At 47.0% G+C, this 24,637-nt stretch overlaps 1 protein-coding gene across 4 annotated transcripts in view; it reads left to right on the forward strand.

Moving 5' to 3' along the window:
- The window catches only part of med15 (mediator complex subunit 15), a 127,663-nt gene that overhangs the window by 35,034 nt on the left and 67,992 nt on the right, over positions 1-24,637 (forward strand). For 2 of the 4 annotated variants that reach the window (XM_070887504.1, XM_070887507.1), the window contains 3 exons: positions 2,287-2,481; positions 9,480-9,749; positions 19,357-19,464. In XM_070887504.1, the coding sequence (XP_070743605.1) occupies positions 2,287-2,481; positions 9,480-9,749; positions 19,357-19,464 (573 nt within the window). Of the gene's footprint in view, positions 1-2,286; positions 2,482-3,989; positions 4,105-4,259; positions 5,369-9,479; positions 9,750-19,356; positions 19,465-24,637 lie in introns of those variants that run through there. The other 2 variants (XM_070887508.1, XM_070887506.1) reach the window with 2 other exon arrangements.

Consider the following 24,637-nt stretch of genomic DNA (forward strand, 5'->3'; position numbering starts at 1 on the left):
GGATGTGCACTTGACGTGCTGTAACCTGCATGGCTACGGACCGAGAGCTGGAAAGTGGGATTAGGCTGGATAGTTGTTTGTCGGCTGGCACGGACACGATGGGCCGAATGGCCTCCTTCTGTGCTGTAAATGTCGATGTTTCTATGTAACACAGGTATACTAGAACCACTTTCTTTCCTCCTCTCCTGAACTTACTGGGACATGGTACCTGTTCCAAGTGGCCACCCTTCACGTGTGAGTGCCAGCAGCTGTCCGACTGTGTGAACCACTGCAGCCAAACCCTGCCCTGTTCTCATCCAGCGCCTGCATGCACACATTCCACCAGGATGGACTGGTAACGATCAGGAACAGCTGATTTGTTCCTCCCTTCCCTCACCTAGCAATTTGTGGCGTTCCTACTATCGCCCCAGATCGACTAACTGCAGTTCAGAGAGACCTGGGGGTCCTTGTGCATGAACCCAAAATGTTAGTATGCAGGTACAGCAAGTAATCAGTAAGGCAAATGGAATGTTGGCCTTTATTGCAAGGGGGATGGAGCATAAAAGAAGAGAAGTCCTGCTATAACTGTACAGGGTGTTGGTGAGGCCACACCTGGAGTACTGCGTACAGTTTTGGTCCCTTTATTTAAGGAGGGATATACTTGCATTGGAGGCAGTTCAGAGAAGATTCATAAGGTTGATTCCTGAGATGAGGGAGTTGACTTATGAAGAAAGGTTGAGCAGGTTGGGCCTATATTCATTGGAGTTTAGAAGAATGAGAGGTGGTCTTATTGAAACTTATAAGATACTGAGGGGCTCGACAAGGTAGATGCAGAGAGGATGTTTCCACTCATGAGGGAATCTAGAACTAGGGGCATAGTTTCAGAATAAGGGGCCGCCCATTTAGACCTGAGATGAGGAGGAATTTCTGCTCTGAGGGTGGTAAATCTTTGGAATTCTCTGCCCCAGAGAGCTGTGGATGCTGGATCATTGAATATATTTAAGGTGGAGATAGACAGAGTTTTGAACGATAAGGGAGTAAAGGGTTATGGGGAGCGGGCAGGGAAGTGGAGCTGAATCCATGATCAGATCAGCCATGATCTTAAGTGGCGGAGCAGGCTCGAGGGGCCGAATGGCCAACTCCTGCTCCTATTTCTTAAACCAGCGAGCAGGAGTATTATTTTGTTTAGTGCTGCAGTGGGAGTTGCCTTTACTCGCTAGCCCATCAGGGTAGCAATCACACCAGCCGCTTAAGCAGTGGGCCTTGAATGGTGCACTAGTCCCCCACTGATGTGACGGGATCTCACTCCCCTGTCTTCGTCCCTTTCTAGCATAATGGCAACTTTTCATATTTGGGTTGTAATTGAGAATACAGGTCTGTCACTGTATAACACTGGGGTATAGTACTGGTGGGTCCAGGTCTGTCACTGTATAACACTGGGGAACAGTACTGGTGGGTACAGGTCTGTCACTAACACTTGGGGTACAGTACTGGTGGGTACAGGTCTGTCACTAATACTGGGGTACAGTACTGGGGATACAGGTCTGTCACTAACACTGGGGTACAGTACTGGTGGGTACAGGTCTGTCACTGTATAACATTGGGGTATAGTACTGGTGGGTACAGGTCTGGCACTGTATAACACTGGAGAATAGTACTGGTGGGTACAGGTCTGTCACTAACACTGGGGCACAGTATGGATGGGTACAGATCTGTCACTAACACTGGGCTACAGTACTGGGGGTACAGGTCTGTCACTGTATTACACTGGGGTACAGTACTGGTGGGTACAGGTCTGTCACTGTATAACACTGGGGTACAGTACTGGTGGGTACAGGTCTGTCACTATAACACTGGAGAACAGTACTGGTGGGTACAGGTCTGTCACTAACACTGGGGTACAGTATGGATGGGTACAGGTCTGTCACTAACACTGGGCTACAGCACTGGTGGGTGCAGGTCTGTCACTAACACTGGGGTACAGTATGGATGGGTACAGGTCTGTCACTAACACTGGGCTACAGTACTGGGGGTACAGGTCTGTCACTGTATAACACTGGGGTACAGCACTGGTGGGTACAGGTCTGTCACTGTATAACACTGGGGTACAGTACTAGTGGGTACAGGTCTGTCACTAACACTGGGGTACAGTACTGGTGGGTACAGGTCTGTCACTAACACTGGGGTACAGTACTGGTGGTGTATTGCTCTGCGACCGTATGGCACTGATGTAATAGACCTGTTGTGATGGATTTTCTGAGCTTTTGTAATAGCTTAAAAATGTCTTCCTTCCAACTCTTGTCACAGAGATTGATTCAACAACAGCTCCAGCAACAGATCCAACTTCAGCAACTCCAGCAGCTGCAGACTCAGCCGTCGTCACAGCTGGCTCCTCAGTCCCAGCCCCAGTCCATGGTCACACAGGTGCTGGGACAGATGTCGGGGCAGGTTTCTATGTCCTCGTCCTTAACGCAGCCACAGCACCAAATCAACCTTCAGCAGGTACTCAGCCTCTCGTTACTACCCGGCTGGCGTTGTGTCGCAGCACTAGCTTTGGAATCAGCAACTGAATGGTTGTGGAGGAGAGGGGTCCTATAATGGAATATAATGTGGAGAAGTGTGAAGTTACCCACTTTGGTAAGAAAAATAGAAACGCCGAATATTTTTAAATGGTGAGAGATTTCGAAATGTTGGTGGTCAGAGGGACCTTGTACACGAATTTCAGAAAGTTAACATGCAGGTACAGTAAGCTATTCAGAAAGTAAATGGTATGTTGGCCTTTATTACGAAAGGATTGGGAGTATAAGTGTAAAGAAGTCTTGCTGCAATTTATATAGGGCCCTGGTGAGACCACACTTGGAGTACCGTGTACAGTTTTGGTCTCCTTACCAAATGAAGGGTGTACTTGGCTTAGAGGTGATGCAACGAAGATTCACCAGACTGATTCCTGGAATTGGGGGATTGCCCTATGAGGAGAGATTGAGTAGACTATACCTATATTCTCTGGAATTTAGAAGAATGAGAAGTGATCTCATTGAAATATATGGAGCTGGAATTTCTACTTTTGTGATTTCGGGGCGGTAATAGCAGAGGGGAGATCCTGATAATTGCCTGGAAAAAGTTAGTGTCCTCGTCTGCAAATTTCGGCACAAAATGAGGTTCCATGATCGGGGGCTCAAAATCAGGAGTTACACAAGGAAGTTTTTGCACCCCAGCCGAAAATCACGGCGTTTAAAACAGTCGCCATTTTGTGCAGACGCCTTTCAATTTTCCCAGGCGCTGGCGGTACTTTAAGGCGTGGCGGTTTCCTGTGCGCATGCGCAGATGACCCAGCCCACTTCAGAGACTTCAGGAGAGATAGCGCAGCAAGCGGGGGTGCAGGCAGCGTGCCAGAAGATTCTTTACAGAGGCTGCTGAGGCCTTAGTGCAGGATGCTGAAAGGAGGTGGCCTGCACTCCATCCGGTTGGGAGAGGGAGGCCGTTGCCCAGCATCTTCAAGAGAATCTGGCGGGAGATCGTACAGGAGGTGTCAGCGGCAGACACGGTGGCCAGAACTGGCACACAATGCCGCAAGAAGTTCAACAACCTCACGAGAGTCGTCAGGGTGGGTACCCTTCACATTTATGTAGGCCTGCCATGCTTGCAAGATCAAAGAGCTGCCCCTTCTCAATGTGTTGAAGGCCATGGTGTGGGTTATAGAATACAGCAGAAAGCCGAAGGCTCACTTCTCCAGCCATTACTTCTACACTCAGGATGCACATACTCTCTTGTACCCTAATCATTCTCAAGCCTCCTCGCACTCCACTCACACTGATATGCGTTTCATAAACATTACCCTGAGCTGCTATGCTACCTGCCTCTCACCTCCTCCCAATCTTTGGCACACCTCAGTCACCAGCCACAGTGGAGACATTTGCACATCCATGCAATGGCAGCTATTGAACTATGGAAGGCACATGTGACACAACAAGAGGTGGACCCTTACTGAACCCTTATCGTTCTTATTGCAGGTCAAGCACTCCCATAACAGACTGGAGCATCGACGAACAGGAGGCGGGCAGCTGATGGAGCGCACTGTTTGCACAGTGGCCGGGGGCGATGCCAAACCCCCTTCGGATAGTGAGGGTATGTAAATGAAACACGTGACTGATGTGACTTCATTGACCCCTAATATGAAGTGGCCTTACCCCTTAACATGTACATGTCCAATGCCACCTTCCTGCTATCACCACGTCACCTCCCCTGCTGCTAACCACAAGTCTGTTGTTTTCTGCTTGCAGGTGACCAGCATTCTCGGGAGTCATCTACATCTGACCACGGCAGAGACGATGCGGGAGGGGGTGAAAGTGTGCTGCCTGAACCTCAAAGCTCAACAGTTGTACTGTCTGCTGACACAACATCTGCTGACGAAGGCGATTTCCTGGGGCTTGAGGACTCTGAGGCTTCTGGCCCCAGTGGCCTACAGCAACGCCGAGCAGGAGGGGAAGCTTGGAAGCCAGCTCCCTGGAGATTGAGTCAGCACAGTGGTCCTGCTGAAGAACAGGCAGATATGGACCTGGACTTGGTGGCAATGTCCAAGGAGAAGACGGAAATGCACCGCGAGCTCATGGGTGCATTGGGTAGGATCCCCCAGAGCATCGACAAACTTGCTGCGAGTGTGGCGGAGGCTGCCTCACGCATTGTCCGTGCATCTCGGGACTCCAGCGAGGCCAACCCTTCCCACTCACAGAGGCAGGTGGCCTCCAGCAGCGACAATGGCATGCCAGAGTGTGTGGCGCATGCCATTGATCACGTCGCAGTCGCAACGCTCCAGCTTGGTGATGTCATGCGGTTGCTGACTAGTGCAATCCTCTCTGTCTGCCCCTCTGTCCAACGGGGAAGTGACGGTGCTTTGCATGCTGAGGCCATGTCCCGCCTGAGTGTCAGTGGTTCCCTTCGTCGGCAAATGGAAAGTGCTGTCCTTCCTCGGGATGACAGCATTCTGGCCCCCACCACTGACTCTCCCATCATGCACCTTGCGTGGTCCACACCTGAGCCATCAGATATTGCTGCTGCCGCTGGTCAGACACAGCAGTCCGTAGCCGGGCCTACCAGGTCCAGAGCTGGTCCAGGACGTTGTCTTAGGCTGTCTGGATTGTCTGGCCCACCGACACAGCAGGACTCAGGCAGCCTTGCTGTAGGTACTGAGGCCTCATTGAAGAGGAGCAGGAGGCGTGGGAGGGGGATGAAGGGAAGCGAGGGGAAATATCAGGGCAAGTCCCATTAAGGGGTGGGACAACCTTGCGCAGATGCCTTGATGTATTCTGAGTACATATGTTATAGTTGTTTTTCATTAATGCACTTGCTGAGTTACTTGCAGTGGAACGCTGTTTATTGAATTATTTGGTTTTGGTGGGGTGGGGGCCGGGGTATGTCTGTTACTTTTTTTGATAAAAACATCAATTTGACCCTTTGCCATTGGTGTTCATGTGTATCATTGCAAAGTTCAGCGTAGATGTGCCCTTATAGCGTGGCCAGTATTCGATGCACCCCTCCGCTTCCTCCATTCAAGCAAACCGGTCCGTTATGAGCTGGCGAGGCTCTTGCTCCGGCAGCATCTCCACACTGCCTCCCCTGTGGATGGGGTGGCTGTCCATTCAGTGCCTCGCCAAGCTCCTCCTCCTCCTCGTCCTCATCCTCCTGAGGTGGGCATCCGGGCGCAAGCGCAGCGTTGCACAACGATTGACATGATCTCCATGAAACTAGATGGGGCGGTAAGTTTTGGCGCTGCCACAAACCATGAGCTGAATGCCTGCCGTAACGCCTAGAAACATCCTTCACCGCCCCTCCGGGGCACTAACAGAGACACAAGCAAGCCGAAAATCCAGCCATTCTTAAGGGGCTTGACAGGGTAGACGCTTGACAGGGTAGATGCTGGGAGGATGATTCCCCTGGCTGGAACCAGGGGTCACAGTTGCAGAATAAGGGGTCAGCCATTTAGGACTGAGATGAGGGGAAATTTCTTCACTGAGGGTTGTGAATGTTTGAAATTCTCTGCCCCCAGAGGGCTGTGGAGGTTCAGTTGTTGAGTATATGTAAGACAGAGATCGATTGATTTTTGGGCACTAAGGGAATATAGGGATAGTGCGGGAAGGTGGAGTTGAGATAGAAGATCAGCCATGATCTTATTGAATGGCGGAGCAGGCTCAAAGGATCGTATGGCCTACTCCTGCTCCTATTTCTTATGTTCTTAACTGTACCACTTCCGGTGCAGGAGAAAGATTATCCTTTCATGTCTGAAGAATCCGACAATTGCAGCGGTGCCGACACGCACAGATCAGACTGAACTTCACTCTCACAGCACAGAAGGAGGCCATTCGGTGCATCGAGCTGCCCAATTAACCCCACTCCCTGCTCTTTCCCCATAGCTCTGCAATTTCCTCCTCTAGTATATATCCTATTCCCTTTTGAAAGTTTTTGTTGAATCTGCTTCTACCAAACTTGCAGGCAACTCATTCCCGATCACAACAACTCGTGTAAAATATTTCTCCATCTAGTTCTTTTGCCAATGATTTTAAATCTGTGCCCTCTGTCTACTGACTCTGCTGCCAGTGGAAAAAGTGTTTCCCTATTTACTCCATTAAAACCCTTCATGATTTTGATCGCTTCTATTAAACCTCACCTTAACGTTCCTTGCTCTAAGGAGAACAACCTCAGCTTCTCTATGCTATTGATTTCTTCCCCCCAGCACCCCCCCCACCACCAAACATGCTTTAAGGAAATAAATCTTAAGGCTACCTCCAGCTCGTGCAATGAGAGTGAGCTTGGCGAGTATCTGACTGTTTGACTGCAGACCAGAGAGGCTCTTTCATCCATCTGGGGCCAGGCGGGTGCCACTCTAGCAGACGGAGACCAGCTATTCAACCTGTGGCCTTCTCATTTCCAGTAGTGTAGACTGGAGCCAGCTTATAGTGAGCCCTTTGCTCAAGGGAATTATTCGTGCTTCCTGTATGGGAGGGGAAGGTTGATTTTAAACCAGGACCCTGCACCCACATTGCTAAAACCCAACTTCCACACACTTGCAGTGATTGGACACGTTTCTAGTAACACGTTCGGAGCCCAGGAGCTGTTGTAGGGGTATTTGTCTGAAAGTGATCAAGCGCAGACAGCAGAAGGAATGCGCAAACCAGACTCCCCACCGACCCCTTCCCTCAACCACTGTCTGTCCCACCTGTGACAGAGACTGTAATTCCCGTATTGGACTGCACAGTCACCTGTGAACTCACTTCTAGAGTGGAAGCAGGTCTTTCTCGATTCCGAGGGACTGCCTACGATGATGATGATGTCTGAAAGTAATGTCCCGCCTTTATTATTGAAATGGCAGTGACTTTCTTTTCGATCTTGTATTCAGAATTTGCTCACTTTGAGCATGTTGGTAGATAACCAGCTGAGCTCAATGTCGGGACAGTCATATGTACATTGTGATCCCGCCTCAAAATCCTTCCAATATAACCGAACAATTACATTTTAGTCTTCATTTAACTTCTGTGCCTTACCCGGTTGGCTTTAACTGGTAAATCCAACACAATTGGATTGTCTTTTGAGCGATAAGGGAGTAAAGGGTTAAGGGGTACGGGCAGGGAAGTGGAGCTGAGTCCATGATCAAATCAGCCATGAACTTATTGAATGGCGGAGCAGGTTCGAGGGGCCGAATGGCCTAATCCTGCTCCTATTTCTTATGTTCTTATTGTCTTGGTTGGGCTTTTCATAGAATGATACAGCACAGAAGGTGGCCATTTGGCCCATTGCTCCTGTTCTGGCTCTATGAAAGAGCAATCCCATTAGTCCCACTCTGCTGCCCTTTCCCCACAGCCCCGCAATTTTTCCCTTCAAGTATTTATCCAATTCCTTTTTGAAGTTATTGAATCTGCTTCCGCCACCTTTAAGGCAGTGCATTCCAGATCATAACACGTTGCGTAAAAAAATTATCTTTAATTTGCCCCTGGTTCTTTTGACAATATCTTAAATCTGTGTCCCCTGGTTATCGACCCTTCTGTTGGTGTTAATATGTACCCTGAAGAAAGCCTTTCTGGGCTTTGATACTGTGCTGAACTGCCATCCAATTCTGAACACTTGTTAAATCACTGAAGCACATAAGAAATAGGAGCAGGAGTCGGCCATTTGGCCCCTCGCGTCTGCTCCACCATTCAATAAGATCATATCTGATCTTGGCCTCAACTCCACTTCCCTGCCCGTTCCCCATAACCCTCGACTCCCTTATCATTCAAAAATCTGTTTATCTCTACCTTAAATATATTCAATGACCCAGCCGCCACAGCTCTCTGGGGTAGAGAATTCCAAAGATTCACCACCCTCTGAGAGAAGAAATTCCTCCTCATTTTTCATTTTAAGTGGGCGATCCCTTGTTCTGAAACTATGCCCCTCTAGTTCTAGATTCCCCCTCAAGGGGAAACATCCTCTCTGCATCTACCCTGTCAAGCCCCCTCAGAATCTTATATGTTTCAATAAGATCACCTCTCATTCTTCTAAACTCCAATGAGTATAGGCCCAACGTGCTCAATCTTTCTTCATATGACAACCCCCTCATCTCAGGAATCAATCTCGTGAACCTTCTCTGGACTGCCTCCTGTGTAAGTACATCCTTAAATAAGGAGACCAAAACTGTACGCAGTACTCCAGGTGTGGTCTCACCAATAATCTGTATAGTTGTAGCAGGACTTCTCTGCGTTTATACCCCATCCCCCTTGCAATAAAGGCCAACATTCCATTTGCCTTCCTAATTACTTGCTGTACCTGTATGCTAACATTTTGTGTTTTATGTACAAGGACCTATAGATCCTTCTGTACTGCAGCATTTTGTAATCTCTCCCCATTTAAATAATAATTTGCTTTCTTATTTTTCCTACTAAAGAGGATTTTCCCACCTCATTGCCCACTCACTTAGCCTGTCTATATCCCTTTGCAGATTCTTTGTGTCCTCCACACAACTTGCTTTCCCACCTATCTTTGTATCATCAGCAAATTTTGGCTACATTACACTCGGTCCCTTCATCCAAGTCATTAATATAGATTGTAAATAGTTGAGGCCCCAGCACTGATCCCTGTGGCACCCCGCTAGTTAGTTTGCTGACCTGAAAATGACCCATTTATCCCGACTCTCTGTTTTCTGTTAGTTAGCCAATCCTCTATCCATGCTAATATATTACCTCCAACCCCGTGAGCTCTTGCCTTGTGCAGTAACCTTTTATGTGGCACCTTATCGAATGCCTTCTGGAAATCCAAATACACCACATCCATTGGTTCCCCCTTATCCACCCTGCTCATTACATCCTTAAAGAACTCCAGCAAATTTATCAAATGTGATTTCCCTTTCATAAAACCATGCTGACTCTGCTTGATTGTATTATGATTTTCTTAATGTCCTGCCCTAATGGAAGGTGTATATAATTCAGGTACAAATGTAATTGATTGGCACACTACTTATGCTTTTTTTGTTTCAGGTCCGTACGCAGTTTCCCCAGGGGCAGACAGCCCAGGCTCAAGCACAGGCCCAGGCTCAAGCACAGGCCCAGGCTCAGGCTCAGGCACAGGCCCAGGCACAGGCACAGGCCCAAGCTCAAGCTCAAGCTCAAGCTCAAGCCCAGGCACAGGCCCAGGCCCAAGCACAGGCCCAAGCACAGGCCCAGGCTCAAGCACAGGCCCAAGCACAGGCACAGGCTCAGGCCCAGGCCCAGGCCCAGGCTCAAGCACAAATGGGAGCAGGAGGGCAGGTAAGGAAAGTGGTGTGAGTGAGTGTCGGCCAGCCGTCACTGCATGAGTTGATTAGCATGTAGGATTTCTGGTAGATTCCTTGTGTCTCTGCGGGTTCCTTGTCCAGGTTGTTAATTGCACGCGTTTATGAAGCTTCTCAATAATAAATTAACCCTAAACCCAGTTCTTTTCTCCTCCAGTAATAAGTATTTTTTGCAAGTTACAGTAGATGAATTAGACTTTTCAATGACATGTTTAATAGTTGCAGGTATCCAACTTTCATTGTATTTGGAATGACAGAGATGTGAAATGTATAAACATCACTCGTTTTGTAGTCTGTATAAGCCATTTCTGGTGCAGATATTTTACTGTTCAGCTCGAATTTGTTTTCTGAAACATTAATCGTTTCTGGCAGGTGTTTCCAAATTCCCGCCAAATCCAGGACTGGCCAAGGAGGGGGGATTCGGGGCAGGGAAAAAGCTGGGATCAGGGATAGACTTCTGAGGTGCACTTTGCTGACTTGGTAAACTTATTGCAACTGTAGCGATCTCGGTGATAATCAACTGCAACGTCTCTGACACAAGGAAGTGGGGGAAACCAGACTTTTGGCATTCAGTTTGCGCCTTTGCAGTTAACAGTTAGCCCATTAAAAGCCCCAGGTGGCTTGTACACTCTGACAAAGCCACCCTGGGCTGCATATGTAGAATTACACAGAGATTACATCATAGAAACAAGCCCGTTCAACCCAACCAGTCAGTGTTGATGTTCATCTTCCACATGACCTGTAGTCCCAATCCTGTTCTCATATCCCTTTACTTCCCTTTCTTTCAACCAGCTATCTAACCTATTCTTAAATGTTGACACGGTCTCTGCTTCAGACACTAACTCTGGTAACGTATTCCAAAACCTCTCAATACTCTGCCAAAATAAAAAGTTCCAAATGCTCTCTGCTGCATAATTTATTCTTAAATCTGCGTCCCCTCGTTCTAGACTCCGGGAAATCGCCTATTTCTCTCTTTCCTGTCCTGTGTCTTCATAATTTTAAAGATCCCGATCAAATCACCCTGTAATCTCCTTTTTTATCACGAAAACTCCCAATTTTTCAAGCTTCTTTCTTATATTTTCTCGTATGGAGCAGAATCCTAGTGAATCTGCTTTGAACCCTCTCTACTGCCTCAGTCGACTACTCCCTGTAGTGTGGAGCCCAGAATTGCATATAGTACTTCTACTATGGTCTTGCCAAATTTTTTATTTCCTAATACTCCTATGAAGCGCCTTGGGATGTTTGACGATGTTAAATGCAATATAAATGCAAGGTGTTATATAAATTAATTATTGCATCTGACGTCACAGCCCTAAACAGTGAACCTTATCCACTTGAGGTTCTGCTTTTAATATCTTGTGAATCTGATGACGCTGCCCGAGACTGTGCACGGTCTTTGGTGACACTGCCCGAGACTGCACGCGGTCTTTGATGAGACAGCATTGGCGACAACTCAGCCTAGCCTTCAGCCTTGTCTGCCGGCAGTCATCGGTCAATATCAGGTGACCAGGGCAGCTTCCACTAATGCAAATTTCAGCAACGCTCCAAGCCGAATTATTGGCTCCAGAAACTGTTTCGATCCAAGTCAATTCCCACCATAGACCTGCAACCAGGGAAGGACACCTACACAGGCATTGGATGAGATGTCTCCATGCCCTCAGCTGTCAAGGCTCCAACAGTATTTATGGGGCCAAGCAAGTCTATCTCGTAAAGCTTCTACCATTGCAGCCTCATAAGCTAGGATGAGCCTCAGTGCCTCTGGAAAGCGTCCCAAGGCTGTTGGATATTTTGGCGAGGTGTCATGCTTCATCAGTCATTGAAAGTTGGCATGCAGGTACAGCAGGAGGTGAAGGTGGCAAATGGTATGTTGACCTTCATAGCTAGGGGATTTGAGTATCTGAGCAGGGAGGTCTTACTGCAGTTGTACAGGGCCTTAGTGAGGCCTCACCTGGAATATTGTGTTCCGTTTTGGTCTCCTAATCTGAGGAAGGACGTTCTTGCTATTGAGGGAGTGCAGCGAAGGTTCACCAGACTGATTGCCGGGATGGCAGGACTGACATATGAGGAGAGACTGTATCGACTGGGCCTGTATTCACTGGAGTTTAGAAGGATGAAGGGGATCTCATAGAAACATATAAAATTCTGACGGGATTGGACAGGTTAGATGCAGGAAGAATGATCCCGATGTTGGGGAGGTCCAGAACCAGGGGTCACAGTCTAAGGATAAGGGGTAAGCCATTTAAGACCGAGATGAGGAGAAACTTCTTCACTCAGAGAGTTGTTAACCTGTGGAATTCCCTACCGCAGAGAGTTGTTGATGCCAGTTCATTGGGTATATTCAAGAGGGAGTTAGATATGGCCCTTACAGCTAAAGGGATCAAGAGGTATAGAGAGAAAGCAGGAAAGGGGTACTGATCAGCCATGATATTGAATGGTGGTGCAGGCTCGAAGGGCTGAATGGCCTACTCCTGCATCTATTATCTATGTTTCTATGTAATGTCAGATGGTTTCTTACCGAGCTCACTGACTGAAGGCAGTGCTGAAGCCGGTCATTATTGTACTGATTTGCCGCGATTCTGGAAGGTGAAGACTAGAGTTATTGGTGCAGTGTTGCTTGCCCATCCTGGTTCTGATGGCATTAGACAGCTAGGCACAACTAAGTGAGCATTGCAGCCGAATGTTTTGCATTGGTCCCCGCATTGTCTGCATGCAGAAATAAACGTAGATCAAAGAGCATTTGAGACCCTGCAGAATGCCTACGTACTGAGTGGGTTGTGACTGTGGGTGCGATCAAATTCCCTTGCAGCAGGCTAGTTAGTGGCTGATGCCTGCGACACAGGATTGAAGTCTTGGCCACAGAGATTATGGAGTCCTCCCTACGACTTATGACACCTGAAAGGTTCGAGCAGTTTGGCTGGCACTCTCGAGTCTTTTCAGCAGCGTGGTCGGTGTGGGCCCGCAAGCACCATGGTTGGCTGGTATATGTAAATGAACAGAGCCGTGACTCGGTGCCCAGCATTCGGAGGATGCACAGCAGATATGGCGCCGATGCTGACTGAAACCAGTGGAACTGTTGGCCAGTACCCAACAGGTGAATCTTCTCAGCAGAGGCAGCAACCAGCTACATAGTACATACGGTAACTGCTGGGTGGGAGGGGTGTTTGGAATCAGGATGTTCAGTGGACCATGCCCATGGGCATAGTGCCACTGAACATCCTGATTCTCAACACCCCTCCCACCCACCTGCTGACAAGTCATCTCCTGTGAGGCAAAAACCAGATTAAGAAAAAATCCCTCGGCTAATTCAGGGGTGAAACATCAGAGAAATCCCTTTCCAGATCAGCCACAGCCAAGAACACGTCCAGATCCCTTGTGGGTGTTTATAGAGAATCCGCACTCACTGCGCGAGCCGGCAACTGACCCTCGACAAGAATCAACTCCCCACTCAGGCAGTCGAAGCCATCCTCGACTGATGGAGGTACTGAGGAGTAGCTATAATCCTCAGGGCCACATTCCAAGACACGAGGCTACTAAAAGTCTGATCCATTTTGAAGATGTAAGCAGTAGTAGTTCTGGATGGTCTGCTGATTCCCATGGCAGGATAGATGCCTGCACACAGTTTCTTTATTTTCCCTCAACATTTCAGTTCCGAGGTCAGGAAGTAGGGGGTTGGGGGGGTGGGGGGGGGGGCGCTCCGTCTCATTGGCTCTCTGATGGTGTAGTAAGATCTGGTTCTCGGAACTCTAGCCCTCTGCACACATGTACCCATCTGTTAAGATTATGTCCCAGTGTTCTGGACCCCCAAGAAATCCATCAAGATTGCAAACAGACCAGAACCCCCCCCCCCCTGACTTGGATAAATGGTCAGCAATGCCCAGTCCTTGGCAACTGACTTAACAGAGGCACGGTCTCAAGTAGCCAATGGTAGCAACATTTCTAGAGTCTGGGGAAATTCTATGCCAAATGGAAGTGTTTGCCCACTTATGTCTTGACTAAATCTGCTGATGTGATTATTCTTTCATATCTTCATATGTTGCTGGATAAGGAACTCCTCCCGAGTATTATGAGAGACAATGTACTTGCTATTTATAGGAACAGGAGCAGGCCATTCGGCCCCTCAAGACTGTTCCACCATTCAAATAGATCATGGTGGAACTGTATCCTAACTCCATCTACCTACCTTGGTTCCATAACCCTTAATGCCCTTTCCGAACAAAAATCTATCAATCAAGAGTTTTGACATTTTCAGTTTTTCCAAGCCTCAGTAGCTTTTTGGGGAAGTGAGTTCCCGATTTCCACGAAGAAGTGCATTCTGACACAACCCCTGAATGGCTGAGCTCTAATTGTAAGGTTCTACCTTACTGTTCTGGACTCTCTCTCGGGAGGAAATGGTTTCCCCTATCTACCCGATCAAATCCTTTCATCACCTTAAACACCTCAATGAGTTCACCCCTTAATCTTTCATATTCAGGGGACTACAATTTGTCCTCATAATTTAACTCTTTTAGGTATCATTCTGATGAATCTGTGCTGCAACCCTCCAGGGCCAATATATTCTTCCTGAGGTGTATTCCTGAATGCAGTACTCCAAATATGGTCTAACCAGACCTTTATATGGCTGTAACATAACTTCCACTTTGTATTTCAGCCCCCTTGAGATGAAGACCAACATTCCATTAGCCTTTTAAATTATTCTTTGTACCTGTCCACTAATTTTGTGTTTTCTGTACGTGGACCCCTAAATCTCTCTGCTTCTTCACAGTTCCTCGCTTCTCACCATTTAGAACATACTCTGATCTGTCTTTCTTGGGTCCAAAGTGGATGACCCCGCACTTTCCTCGCATCCATCTGCTTATTACTTGCTTGGGATTCAGTTTGGAGGACTTAGAATCGAGCAATATGAAGAATGCTGATTAATGCCAATTACCCAGCTTGTGGCAGTAACTGTGAATTAAATCCTGATATGATTTGGCCAAAGATGGAAAGGTCTAGGCCCAGCAAAGGTACTTTAATCTCCAGGAGCATCCTGTGCATTACATTTTAATGATATAATATAAATTGTCTGTCATTAAAGACATTTCTAGTAACTCGTAGGGAGCCTCCACTGGCTGATACTAGTAACTGCAGTACTGCACTGAGTAGAAACTTTGGGCAGTATTCTCCCTCCCTAATCCAGGAGCAGAGGAGATAATTCTATGTTGGGCCTGCACTATTCTCATCGATATCAAATTGTGGTTTGTTTGGGTCAGCTACTCAATACCTTCACCAGCTGAACTGTTTGGGGAGCCTGCATATTCTCAATGGCCTGCCATCACAGCAGGGGCAGATGTTACACCCCGTGAGGTCTGTATCAATTTATGAGCCTTGAGATTATTTGTCAGAATGTGCTCCAGCCTGAGGTTACAGGTTTGGATTATTGGGCAAAACATCAAGAGCTGACATGGTGTTGAGAGTGCAGCACTGTGGCAGGACTTGTATATAATGTGAGTTTAACTGTTGCTGATACAAGAGGTGAGATATGCTAGCAATCTTACGCCCACTCTTCCTCTGTTAATAAGTGTACCAATGCTCTACATTCCCTCTGAGCCTTGCCGCTCTGTGTGTGGGATTGAGCAGGGCTGTAACCAAGGCTTCGATGCTTTCAACCATTGTATTTCATATAGCTTCGATGCTTCTAGTCCGCCGCTCAATATCCAGGCCCAGCTCTCATTCCCTTTGCTTTCATTGATTGATCTCCTCTCCCACCTGCCTAGTTCCTGCTGAGTTTCCCAATACATGGTATCCAAAGCTTCGGTGCTGGAAGAATTGAGAGCTGAGAATGGTCAGCATCCTTTAAAGGCAGATCTCCGGTGGCATTGCTCATTGACAAAAGTACAATTCTGTTGGCCTGTAATGGGCTCTCTTTCTCCCTGTTCTCTCTAATTCCATCTTTCTCCCTGCCCCCCCCCCCCACCTCTCTGTCTTTGTTTTGAACTCTTTCCCTCTACATTTCTCTGTATGCCTGTTGCACATTTTCTCCCATTGTCATCTCCCTCTGTCTGTAATTTCCCCTTTTAAGTTTTTCACTTTTCTCTGTCTCTTCTATTACATCTCCCACCTTCTCTGTCTGTCTGTCTCTCAATTTCTCACCATTTCTGTAGGTATGTCTCCCATTCTCTCTATACCTATTACTATTTTACCTATGCCTTTTGCTCCTCTTACTCCCCGTCCCATGGAGCATTAGAACAGACTTGCAGCTCTGGCCCACCAGTGGCCGTAAAAATGCCTGAGTACGAAGCTGGGGGGCCGGGAGCTGAGAGAGAATGGGTCTCGAACCAGGGCCTGGACTGAGATACAGCTCCACCCCAGGCCAGGTGCTCTGTCTCTCACTGTTGCTGGATGCAGGGCTATTGCTGACTGGCACAAACATCCAGGACCTGAGGAATTTTGTCTTTTATTTCATGTGTTTCCCACTAACAGCCAAACTGGGCAGTAAGAGGTGCTGGGCGGGGGGTGGTGAATGGCGGCAGCTCACCCTGGTGGAGAGTGACGGACGCTCGTTGGGCTGGCAAGAGGTTACCCTATTGCCCCACACCCCAAAGACAGAGGTGGGGGGAGGGAGGGGGGAGAGAAAGATGGAATTAGAGAGAACAGGGAGACAGAGAGCCCATTACAGGCCAACAGAATTGTACTTTTGTCAGTGAGCAATGCCACCGGAGATCTGCCTTTAAAGGATGCTGACCATTCTCAGCTCTCAATTCTTCCAGCACCGAAGCTTTGGATACCATGTATTGGGAAGCTCAGCAGGAACTAGTCCATGGAGGGGGGGAAAGACATGGGTGAGGGGCAGCAGGTTGGAAACAGCTACAGGATGCTAGTAATAATGTGATAGGAAGGAGTGGCACTGAATGCTGTCGACAGCTTGGGCCTTGCAACATACAGTTATAGATAGTTTCCTCTCTGTGAGATCAGCAACAGAACAACCTGAGCCCAAGTCCAATCACAATGTTGGCTTCTGGAAATTGTATTCTTGTTGGGGAGTTTTGTTATCTTATAATTAGCTTTAAGGGGCGTACGCTGGGGTGGCTGAGGAGCTGCCATGCAGCTCCATCTTGAAATCTGGTTTTGTGTAATACGATTGGATAATGAATAAAAGTAGCCGATTGGAAAGGAGAAAAACAGAGCGACTTAAAACACTTAACCAAGGGGGAAGACAGACGAGACCAACTTGCCAGTCCACAGTAGATGTTGCGCTTAACATGCATGACCGGCTCGAGGGACATCATAAAGACATTGTTAGATACACCAACAGGTAGGCATAGCAACACAGATTGTAGGTGTTGGTCAGGTCATTGGAGGGGCTCGTATTGTGTCCTAAAGTGTGTGTTATAACGTTGGCATGTGGACTAACGAGCCAGCGGTTTTTGCAGCTTGGTTTTACCTGCTCGGTTTCTGTCCAGGTATTGCCTGTCGGGTCAGGGCATGTTGTGGTGCTTCCTGTTTTAATCGCCTCTCATTGCCCTTCGCTGGCTGCCTCTGTGTTTCTGTGAACTAATGGAGTCACTGGATCCTCTGTCCTTCAGTCTCTGCTCGAGCTGCCTCTTTTGTTTAAGTATTGCTGGATTTAAACTTTATTTTTGGAAGCACACACGTCCTATAAACAAATCTATGGGGCGGGTGGGGAAGGGAAGACATTTTGGTTTCTATGATTCACTCTTGTCTCGATTGTTTCCACCTCCAAATTGGGACGTGTCATGACATAAATGCACTTTATAAAGTGGCGAGGCTGAATGCTGATCAGGAAAACAAGTGCACAATAGCAAAACAATGAAAGAAACTGCAAGATCTGGGGAAAGTCCTTTGTGCATTTTATACTTGCTGCAATTTGCCCTGCGATTTCCCCCCCCCCCCCCCCCCCCAAGTGTTCCATTGATCTGATTTCTGTTCTGTGGTATGATAACCGACTTTAAGGCTTGAATTTCAGGTGGTTTGGCTCCCCATAGGAGCAAAATCTTTCTTAAGGCATGAGTGACCTGAGCATGAAGAAGGGTCCAGCACTTTTCAGTTAGTCAACAGGTCACTGCACGTGACATCCTGGTACCCAGTCAGCTCCAGCATCCTCAAGGCAACAAAAAATAGATGGGATTTATTTAGTTCAAATTTAATTTAAGAAGTTGTCATCTCAGCTGAGAAATTGATGAGAGCGCGAGATTAGGCTGCGCTGACACTCATAGTCCAGACTCTTGCACGGAATGTCCCATTAGGTGGTGGGTAGTGCTGGTGGAACTGGACCCCAACGAGCATTGGTACCTCCGGGAAATGGGCGAAGGAAATAGCAGAACAAAAGTTAGCATCCACTAGATCAGTGTTGTCCAATACGTTGGCCAGTTGGCACATGTGGCTAATTGGGAATCCAGAAGTGGCTAATTTATGATCAGTAAATAAATAATGGTGAATAGACACGGTCGTTGGGCAAGTGATCTCAGTACTCGTTCACACGGTATAACCATCTGAACTTTAAACTTTTTGTGCATTTGTTAGTAAAATGGTATGGTGAAAAACAGAGTGCCCAAGTGTTTTTTGATCATTGAGTGCTTTACTTCCTTGTTAATAAACTGTGGTAAATGTTTGTTCTGTAAATATACACGTGAAATACATTTACGTGTATTGTGTGAGTGTGTGTAAGATGGTTTCTACAAAAATTAGAGCATGCGGCTAAAATAGTGTCACCATAGCCACAACTGTGGCTGGTCTACAATCTCTATTGGACAACACTGTCGTAGAATTTAACTAATGGATGACATTCAGATAAACTCTGTAATTTGTGGTTAAAGCTGAATCCTCCCCCATCTGGTTTAAAAAATAGAACTACAATGAATTTGATGTTTTGGTTTTAAACAAAAAATGAAATAATTCTGGTGAGAACAGAAAAATAAACCTGGTTTCTGGGTCTGGTCACACTTCCTGTTTATTTCCACATTGGATTCTGGGTCTGGTCACACTTCCTGTTTATTTCCCATTAGATTCTGGGACTGTTTGCACTTCCTGTTTATTTCCCCATTAGATTCTGGGTCTGGTCACACTTCCTGCTTATTTCCCCATTAGATTCTGGGTCTGGTCACACTTCCTGCTTATTTCCCATTAGATTCTGGGACTGTTCGCACTTCCTGTTTATTTCCCATTAGATTCTGGGTCTGGTCACACTTCCTGTTTATTTCCCATTAGATTCTGGGTCTGGTCACACTTCCTGTATATTTCCCCATTAGATTCTGGGTCTGGTCACACTTCCTGTTTATTTCCCCATTAGATTCTGGGTCTGATCACACTTCCTGTTTATTTCCCCATTAGATTCTGGGTCTGGTCACACTTCCTGTTTATTTCCCCATTAGATTCTGGGTTTGGTCACACTTCTTGTTTATTTCCTCCATCAGTAATGCCACACAACAGAAATACTGAATACCACAGAAGGTGCCACCGGCTGCGCTCAGCTCGGTTCTGGAGGTTGTGAGCCCACAGGGGGGCGGACGTGTGTGCTTCCTTTCATTCCTTGCAGCACTGCATTCTTGTTTTGCGATTACTTGTCTATTGTCCCTCTGTCCTCAAAGATGATGTCTTCTATGACCCGTCCTGTGCGGCCACGGTTCCCACCCGCATCTGTTGCATCGTCCACGCCTCAAAGCTCCGTTCCTCTGGGAGGACAGCAAATGGCACAGGTATTTAACTGTACTGCAGGCTGCTCTGTAGGTTGACTTGTGGGTAGCGTATTGCTGGCACTGCTCCAGGTTTGGATTTTATAAAACCAGAGTTGAACAAACTGCACAGAAATCCCGCTTGGTTGTCCCAATATTTGTAGCTTCAATATGAGGATTGTATCCCAGAGTAGGCGCTGCTTCTCTCTCTACGATCAGGGTCCAAAGCAAACTTCAGTCCGTCTCCATCCAGTTTCCAGTAATTGCTCTCCTGACGTCATTAGATTCTGGGTCTGTTCACACTTCATAAGAACATAAGAAAGAGGAGCAGGAGTAGGCCACCTGGCCCCTCGAGCCTGCTCCGCCATTCAATACGATCATGGCTGATCATGAGACCAGGAAGATCCCGTTTGATCCCAGGCCTGTGCTGAGTTGGCTGACCTTGCCTGCGGCCATAGCTGGCCTTTTAGAATTGGCCTCAGTACTCTGGTGTAGCGAGGGGAAAGGGTAGCTAGCGACCCTGTTTTGATCACTATCGGTGGCCGCTACTTGGAGTTTGTGGGGTGGGGTGGGGGGGTGTTGAAGGGACATTGTATGAAGACAAGCTGGTGCTGGTGTGCCCTTCGTAGTTCAATAGTCTGCCGACACTCCCTGTTGTAGCTCAGATATGAGGCATGGCCCCTAGTGAGAGGTTGGAACTGAAGAATGTTGAACAAATTCCTGTTCAGATGGGAAAGGAAACAAAATAAGTATTAATTGGGACAAATCTTCAGGAAACCCTGCATCACTCTATGACTAAAGTTTGTGAATGGTTAAAGAGGGCTTGCTTGACCCAGATCCCCGTGCTGGTATTTCACTTAAATGACATACAAGAATGATTCCATATATGTGGTATAATCAGCTGACTAGTGCTTTCCCATGTGCCATGTCTAAGTAAAAAAAAAACTGGCGGATGGTCTTGTGGGCAGGGACAAGGCTGGTGAGGTACTGATATCTGCAGATCAGAAGATCGCAGTTCCATCCTTGGACTGATTATGCTGACACAGGGTGGTGGTCGCTGCAGTTAGCTTTGGTCGCTGGGTTAGAGAGAGAGAAATCGGTCAGGGTTCCTGCTCCTGTTCACTATTCACTGACCCCTTCCCCCCCCACCTGCCCCTGATGTAAAGTTCAAGTGCACATTTGAAGACCCAAGAATCGTCTGGAACACCAGTCCATGGTCGACCAGCCTCAGGTACTCAGTGAGGTCGGGAGGGATCACTTGGGGAAACACAGAGGGGCAACTTCTGCTATCCCAGCAAGTGGAAGAGGAGGGCAGTAAGTTGGATAGTTACAGGGCCTGGGTATCACTATATGAGGGGTTGTTGGGCCGGGTGTAATTCCAGGTGTGCTGCCACTTTACTAACCCAGGCAAAATGCCCCATTGGGCTGAATTTTAATTTTTTTGAAATAGTCCGAATTTCACAGAGGTAAAGACAAATAATTTACTAAATTAAAGTAAGTAAATGGAGGCTTTAACAAGCCAGCTTCCCAGCGCGGGCACAACATAATGTGGGATCTGTGGTCGTTGCCCAGTGGATTTCTGTGTGGGATTGCCTTTAGGTTTTTGAAATCCAGCCTGTCTTGATGTGAAAATGGAGCCTCCGATTATCTATCAGTATGACATCTATTTAAAAAATGGGTTTCGGCTATTGAAAACAAACCAGTTCAAAACAACTGCAGTTAAAAATGTGCCTGAATTTGCTGACGTACTTGTCACATCCTGCCTCAGAGAGTCAACTTATAGAACGGTCTTTCCAAACTCTTATTTTGTTTTGCACATTGTTTTAATCATGTTTGTGCTTTCAGCTTGCGAACGAATTTTAAATAGCCTTTTTTTTTCCAGTATTGTAAGTAAAGTTGCATAACCTTCGCATGGTTCCCTTGATGTCCCTGTAGATGTGTCGCTTTTCAGTCATCTAAAGCAACCGACTGTCACAGTTCACAACCCTGCTGCTTACTTGGGATTTTTTCGACTCACTTTTATCGGTGCTGCCTGTTTAGTTCAACAGAATTCGGAAGAATTCTGTTGTTCATTACCAGTGCCTGGATGCTGGAATTGAGGTGGTGGGTCCCAGAACTGTGCAACTGGGTTCATTCCTGTAATCTCTTGAAAGGTTGCACATGCAGAACATATTCGCAATCTCTAAATCAGACACCAGTCCTGTACTGCTTAATCAGAGCCTTTGTTGTGTGATGTCTGCTATCAGTTTACCAATGGAGCAGTAGTATTTTTTTGCATTTGCAGATGTTATTGGACTGGTAAGCTGCCAGCAGGTAAACCTTTGCTTATATAGATTTCACTTGGCATCAGGATCCCTGTGAACATAGGTTGAAATATCTGCAAAAGAAGTATGCAGTTTTTACTCGAATCAGCTTGAAAGGTAGGTACTTTACAGCATGCATTCTGCATTTAAGAAATCCAGTTGCAAGGGGGTGCAGCTCCGTGTAACAGTGCCTAAAGCATTCTCTGAATGACTTCTGTTCTACCTCTCACCCCTTCGCCATGTTAGAGGATAATTATATGAGCATCCCGTTTTCGATAACGTGGAATTTTGCAGCTTAGCCTGAACGGCAGTGGTAAAGTTTGAACAGGATATCGAATGCACGTAGACCCTCCAGCATGTTAACCTCAGGGTGGGCTGTCAGGGATTTAGGTACCTGTTGTGGGATACTTGCGATATGTGCCCTAACAAAGGACCTCATCCCACTGGGGTAAATCTAGCGTCTCTGTGTTAATTAAACCCGCATAGCTCAGAAATGGGAATGCAGATAAGTACAATATAAGTCACATCAGCTGAATTTAATCTTCCTGGGGCTGTGAGCTTGTCTGATGTTAGATAGGAGCTGGTGTTTTAAGCTCATGGAAGGAGAGAGAGTCTTGTGAGAATCCTATCAGATAATTGCAGAGTGGAGGTTCCATGTGTGTGTACATTTAAGCTGTCGGATGGCTCTGGTGTTACAGGGTATACTGCAACATTACTTTTTACCTATTGTGGGAGCCCGTATCGAGTATCATGTTGATTCTGATTCCAGCCCAGACTAAATGGATGGAAGCTCCCTGCCAGTCTCCTCCAGCCCCACAACCCCTCCCCCCCCTCCCCCCTGTGAGATGTCTGTGCTCCTCTATTTCTGCCCTCTTGAGCATCCCTGATTATAATCACTCAACCATTGGTGGCTGTGCTTTCTGTTGCCTAGGCCCGAAGCTCTGGAACTCCCTGCCTAAGCCTCTCTGCCTCTCTACCTCTCTTTCCTCCTTCAAGACGCTCCTTAAAACCTACCTCTTTGCCTGCGCTAATTTCTACTTACGCGGCTCAGTGTCAAATTTATATCTCAGTATTCCTGTGAAGCGCCTTGGGACTTTCCACTACGTTCAAGGCACTATATAAACACAAGTTGTTGTTGTCAGAGTTCTACATTAAATGAGCTTGTCCAGTCTGAAGTCAGCTCACTTGAGGCGGGCCTGTTGCTTCAGCTTGCCCACCAGCCGCCGGCTACCCGCAGTTAACGGATCGCGTGATCCTGTATTTCACAGAGCCGCTCGTCCGTTCAGTCACCACAACCTCCCACAGTGTGGGGATCTGAATCCGCTGGGTTTGTCGGCTAGATGAGTCAGCTGCCACTAGCAATAAGCCCGGCCCCAATTGCCTTTCCTTGATGATTTCTTTGGCAGAAAAAAGAAGTTAATCAGCAGAGTGAGTCACACTGGGACCCAGAGTTACGCAAGAGTGGCAAAAGGGAGCAATTTGGAATCTTCGGGTTTGCTCTAATAAATCAAATGAAAAGCAGTTTACCCCTTAAAGGTGCTCACGACAAACCATATTACCCTCACTGGTGATTTCCGTGCAGTCGTTCAGTCCTGCTCTGCCAGTGTTCCAGATGTGAGAAGGTGGATCGATATTTTTTTAATGCATCAAACCATTCCTTCTTTTGAAAGGATGTGCCTTCGATCACTTCATAGAAACGCAGAAACAAGGGGTGGTTCCCCAGAGCTGGTTGGTTCTACGCAAAGAATCTACAAAGGGATATAGACAGGCTCAGTGTGTGGGCAAAATTTGGCAGATGGAGTATAATGTGGGAAAATGTGAGGTTATCCACTTTGGTAAGAAAAATAAAAAAGTTAATATTTAAATGGGGAGAGATTACAAAATGCTGCAGTACAGAGGGATCTGGGGGTCCTTGTACATGAAACACAAAAAGTTAGTATGCAGCTACAGCAAGTAATCAGGAAGGCAAATGGAATGTTGGCCTTTATTGCAAGGGGGATAGAGTATAAAAGTAGGGAAGTCCTGCTACAACTGTACAGGGTATTGGTGAGGCCACACCTGGAGTACAGCGTACAGTTTTGGTCTCCGTATTTAAAGAAGGATATACTCGCACAGGAGGCAGTTCAGAAAAGGTTCACGAGGTTGATTCCTGAGATGAAGGGATTGTCATATGAAGAGAGCTTGAGCAGGTAGGGCCCATACTCATTGGAGTTTAGAAGACTAAGAGGTGATCTTATTGAAATATATAAGATTCTGAGGGGGCTTGACAGGGTAGATGCAGAGAGGATGTTTCCCCTCGAGGGGGAATCTAGAACTGGGGGGCATGGTTTCAGAATAAGGGGTTGCCCATTTAAAACGGAAATGAGGAGGAATTTCTTCTCTCAGAGGGTCGTGAATCTTTGGAATTCCCTGCCCCAGAGAGCTGTGGAGGCTGGGTCATTGAATATATTCAAAGGTGAAGATAGACAGATTTATGAAAGATGAGGGAGCGGGTGGGGAAGTGGAGTCGAGGCCAGGATCATATCAGCCATGATCTTATTGAATGGCAGAGCAGGCTCAAGGGGCCAAATGGCCTACTCCTGCTCCTATTTCTTATATTCTTAAGTTCTGCACTTTGACCAGTGAAAATCCATTAGTTGGGCTTGCGCTTCTAAATGTTCACTGGGATATTGCAGTGAATGACAGCACGGTTCCTGATAGACTAGTGCCACATAGCCAACGCTTGGACTAGGTGTACTGGAGCTTTCGTCCGACAACACTGTTTGTTTCTTGTCATTTTTTTTTAGTTGAATTGTTAGATTCATGGAAATGATAATATTTGAATCTTATTGCGAAATTCCTATTTGAAAAATAGACCTTTTGAAGTAGTTTTTGATATGGCAAGCTCATATCCA

Source organism: Pristiophorus japonicus, chromosome 8 (genome assembly GCF_044704955.1).
Source record: "Pristiophorus japonicus isolate sPriJap1 chromosome 8, sPriJap1.hap1, whole genome shotgun sequence".
Taxonomy (NCBI): domain Eukaryota; kingdom Metazoa; phylum Chordata; class Chondrichthyes; family Pristiophoridae; genus Pristiophorus; species Pristiophorus japonicus.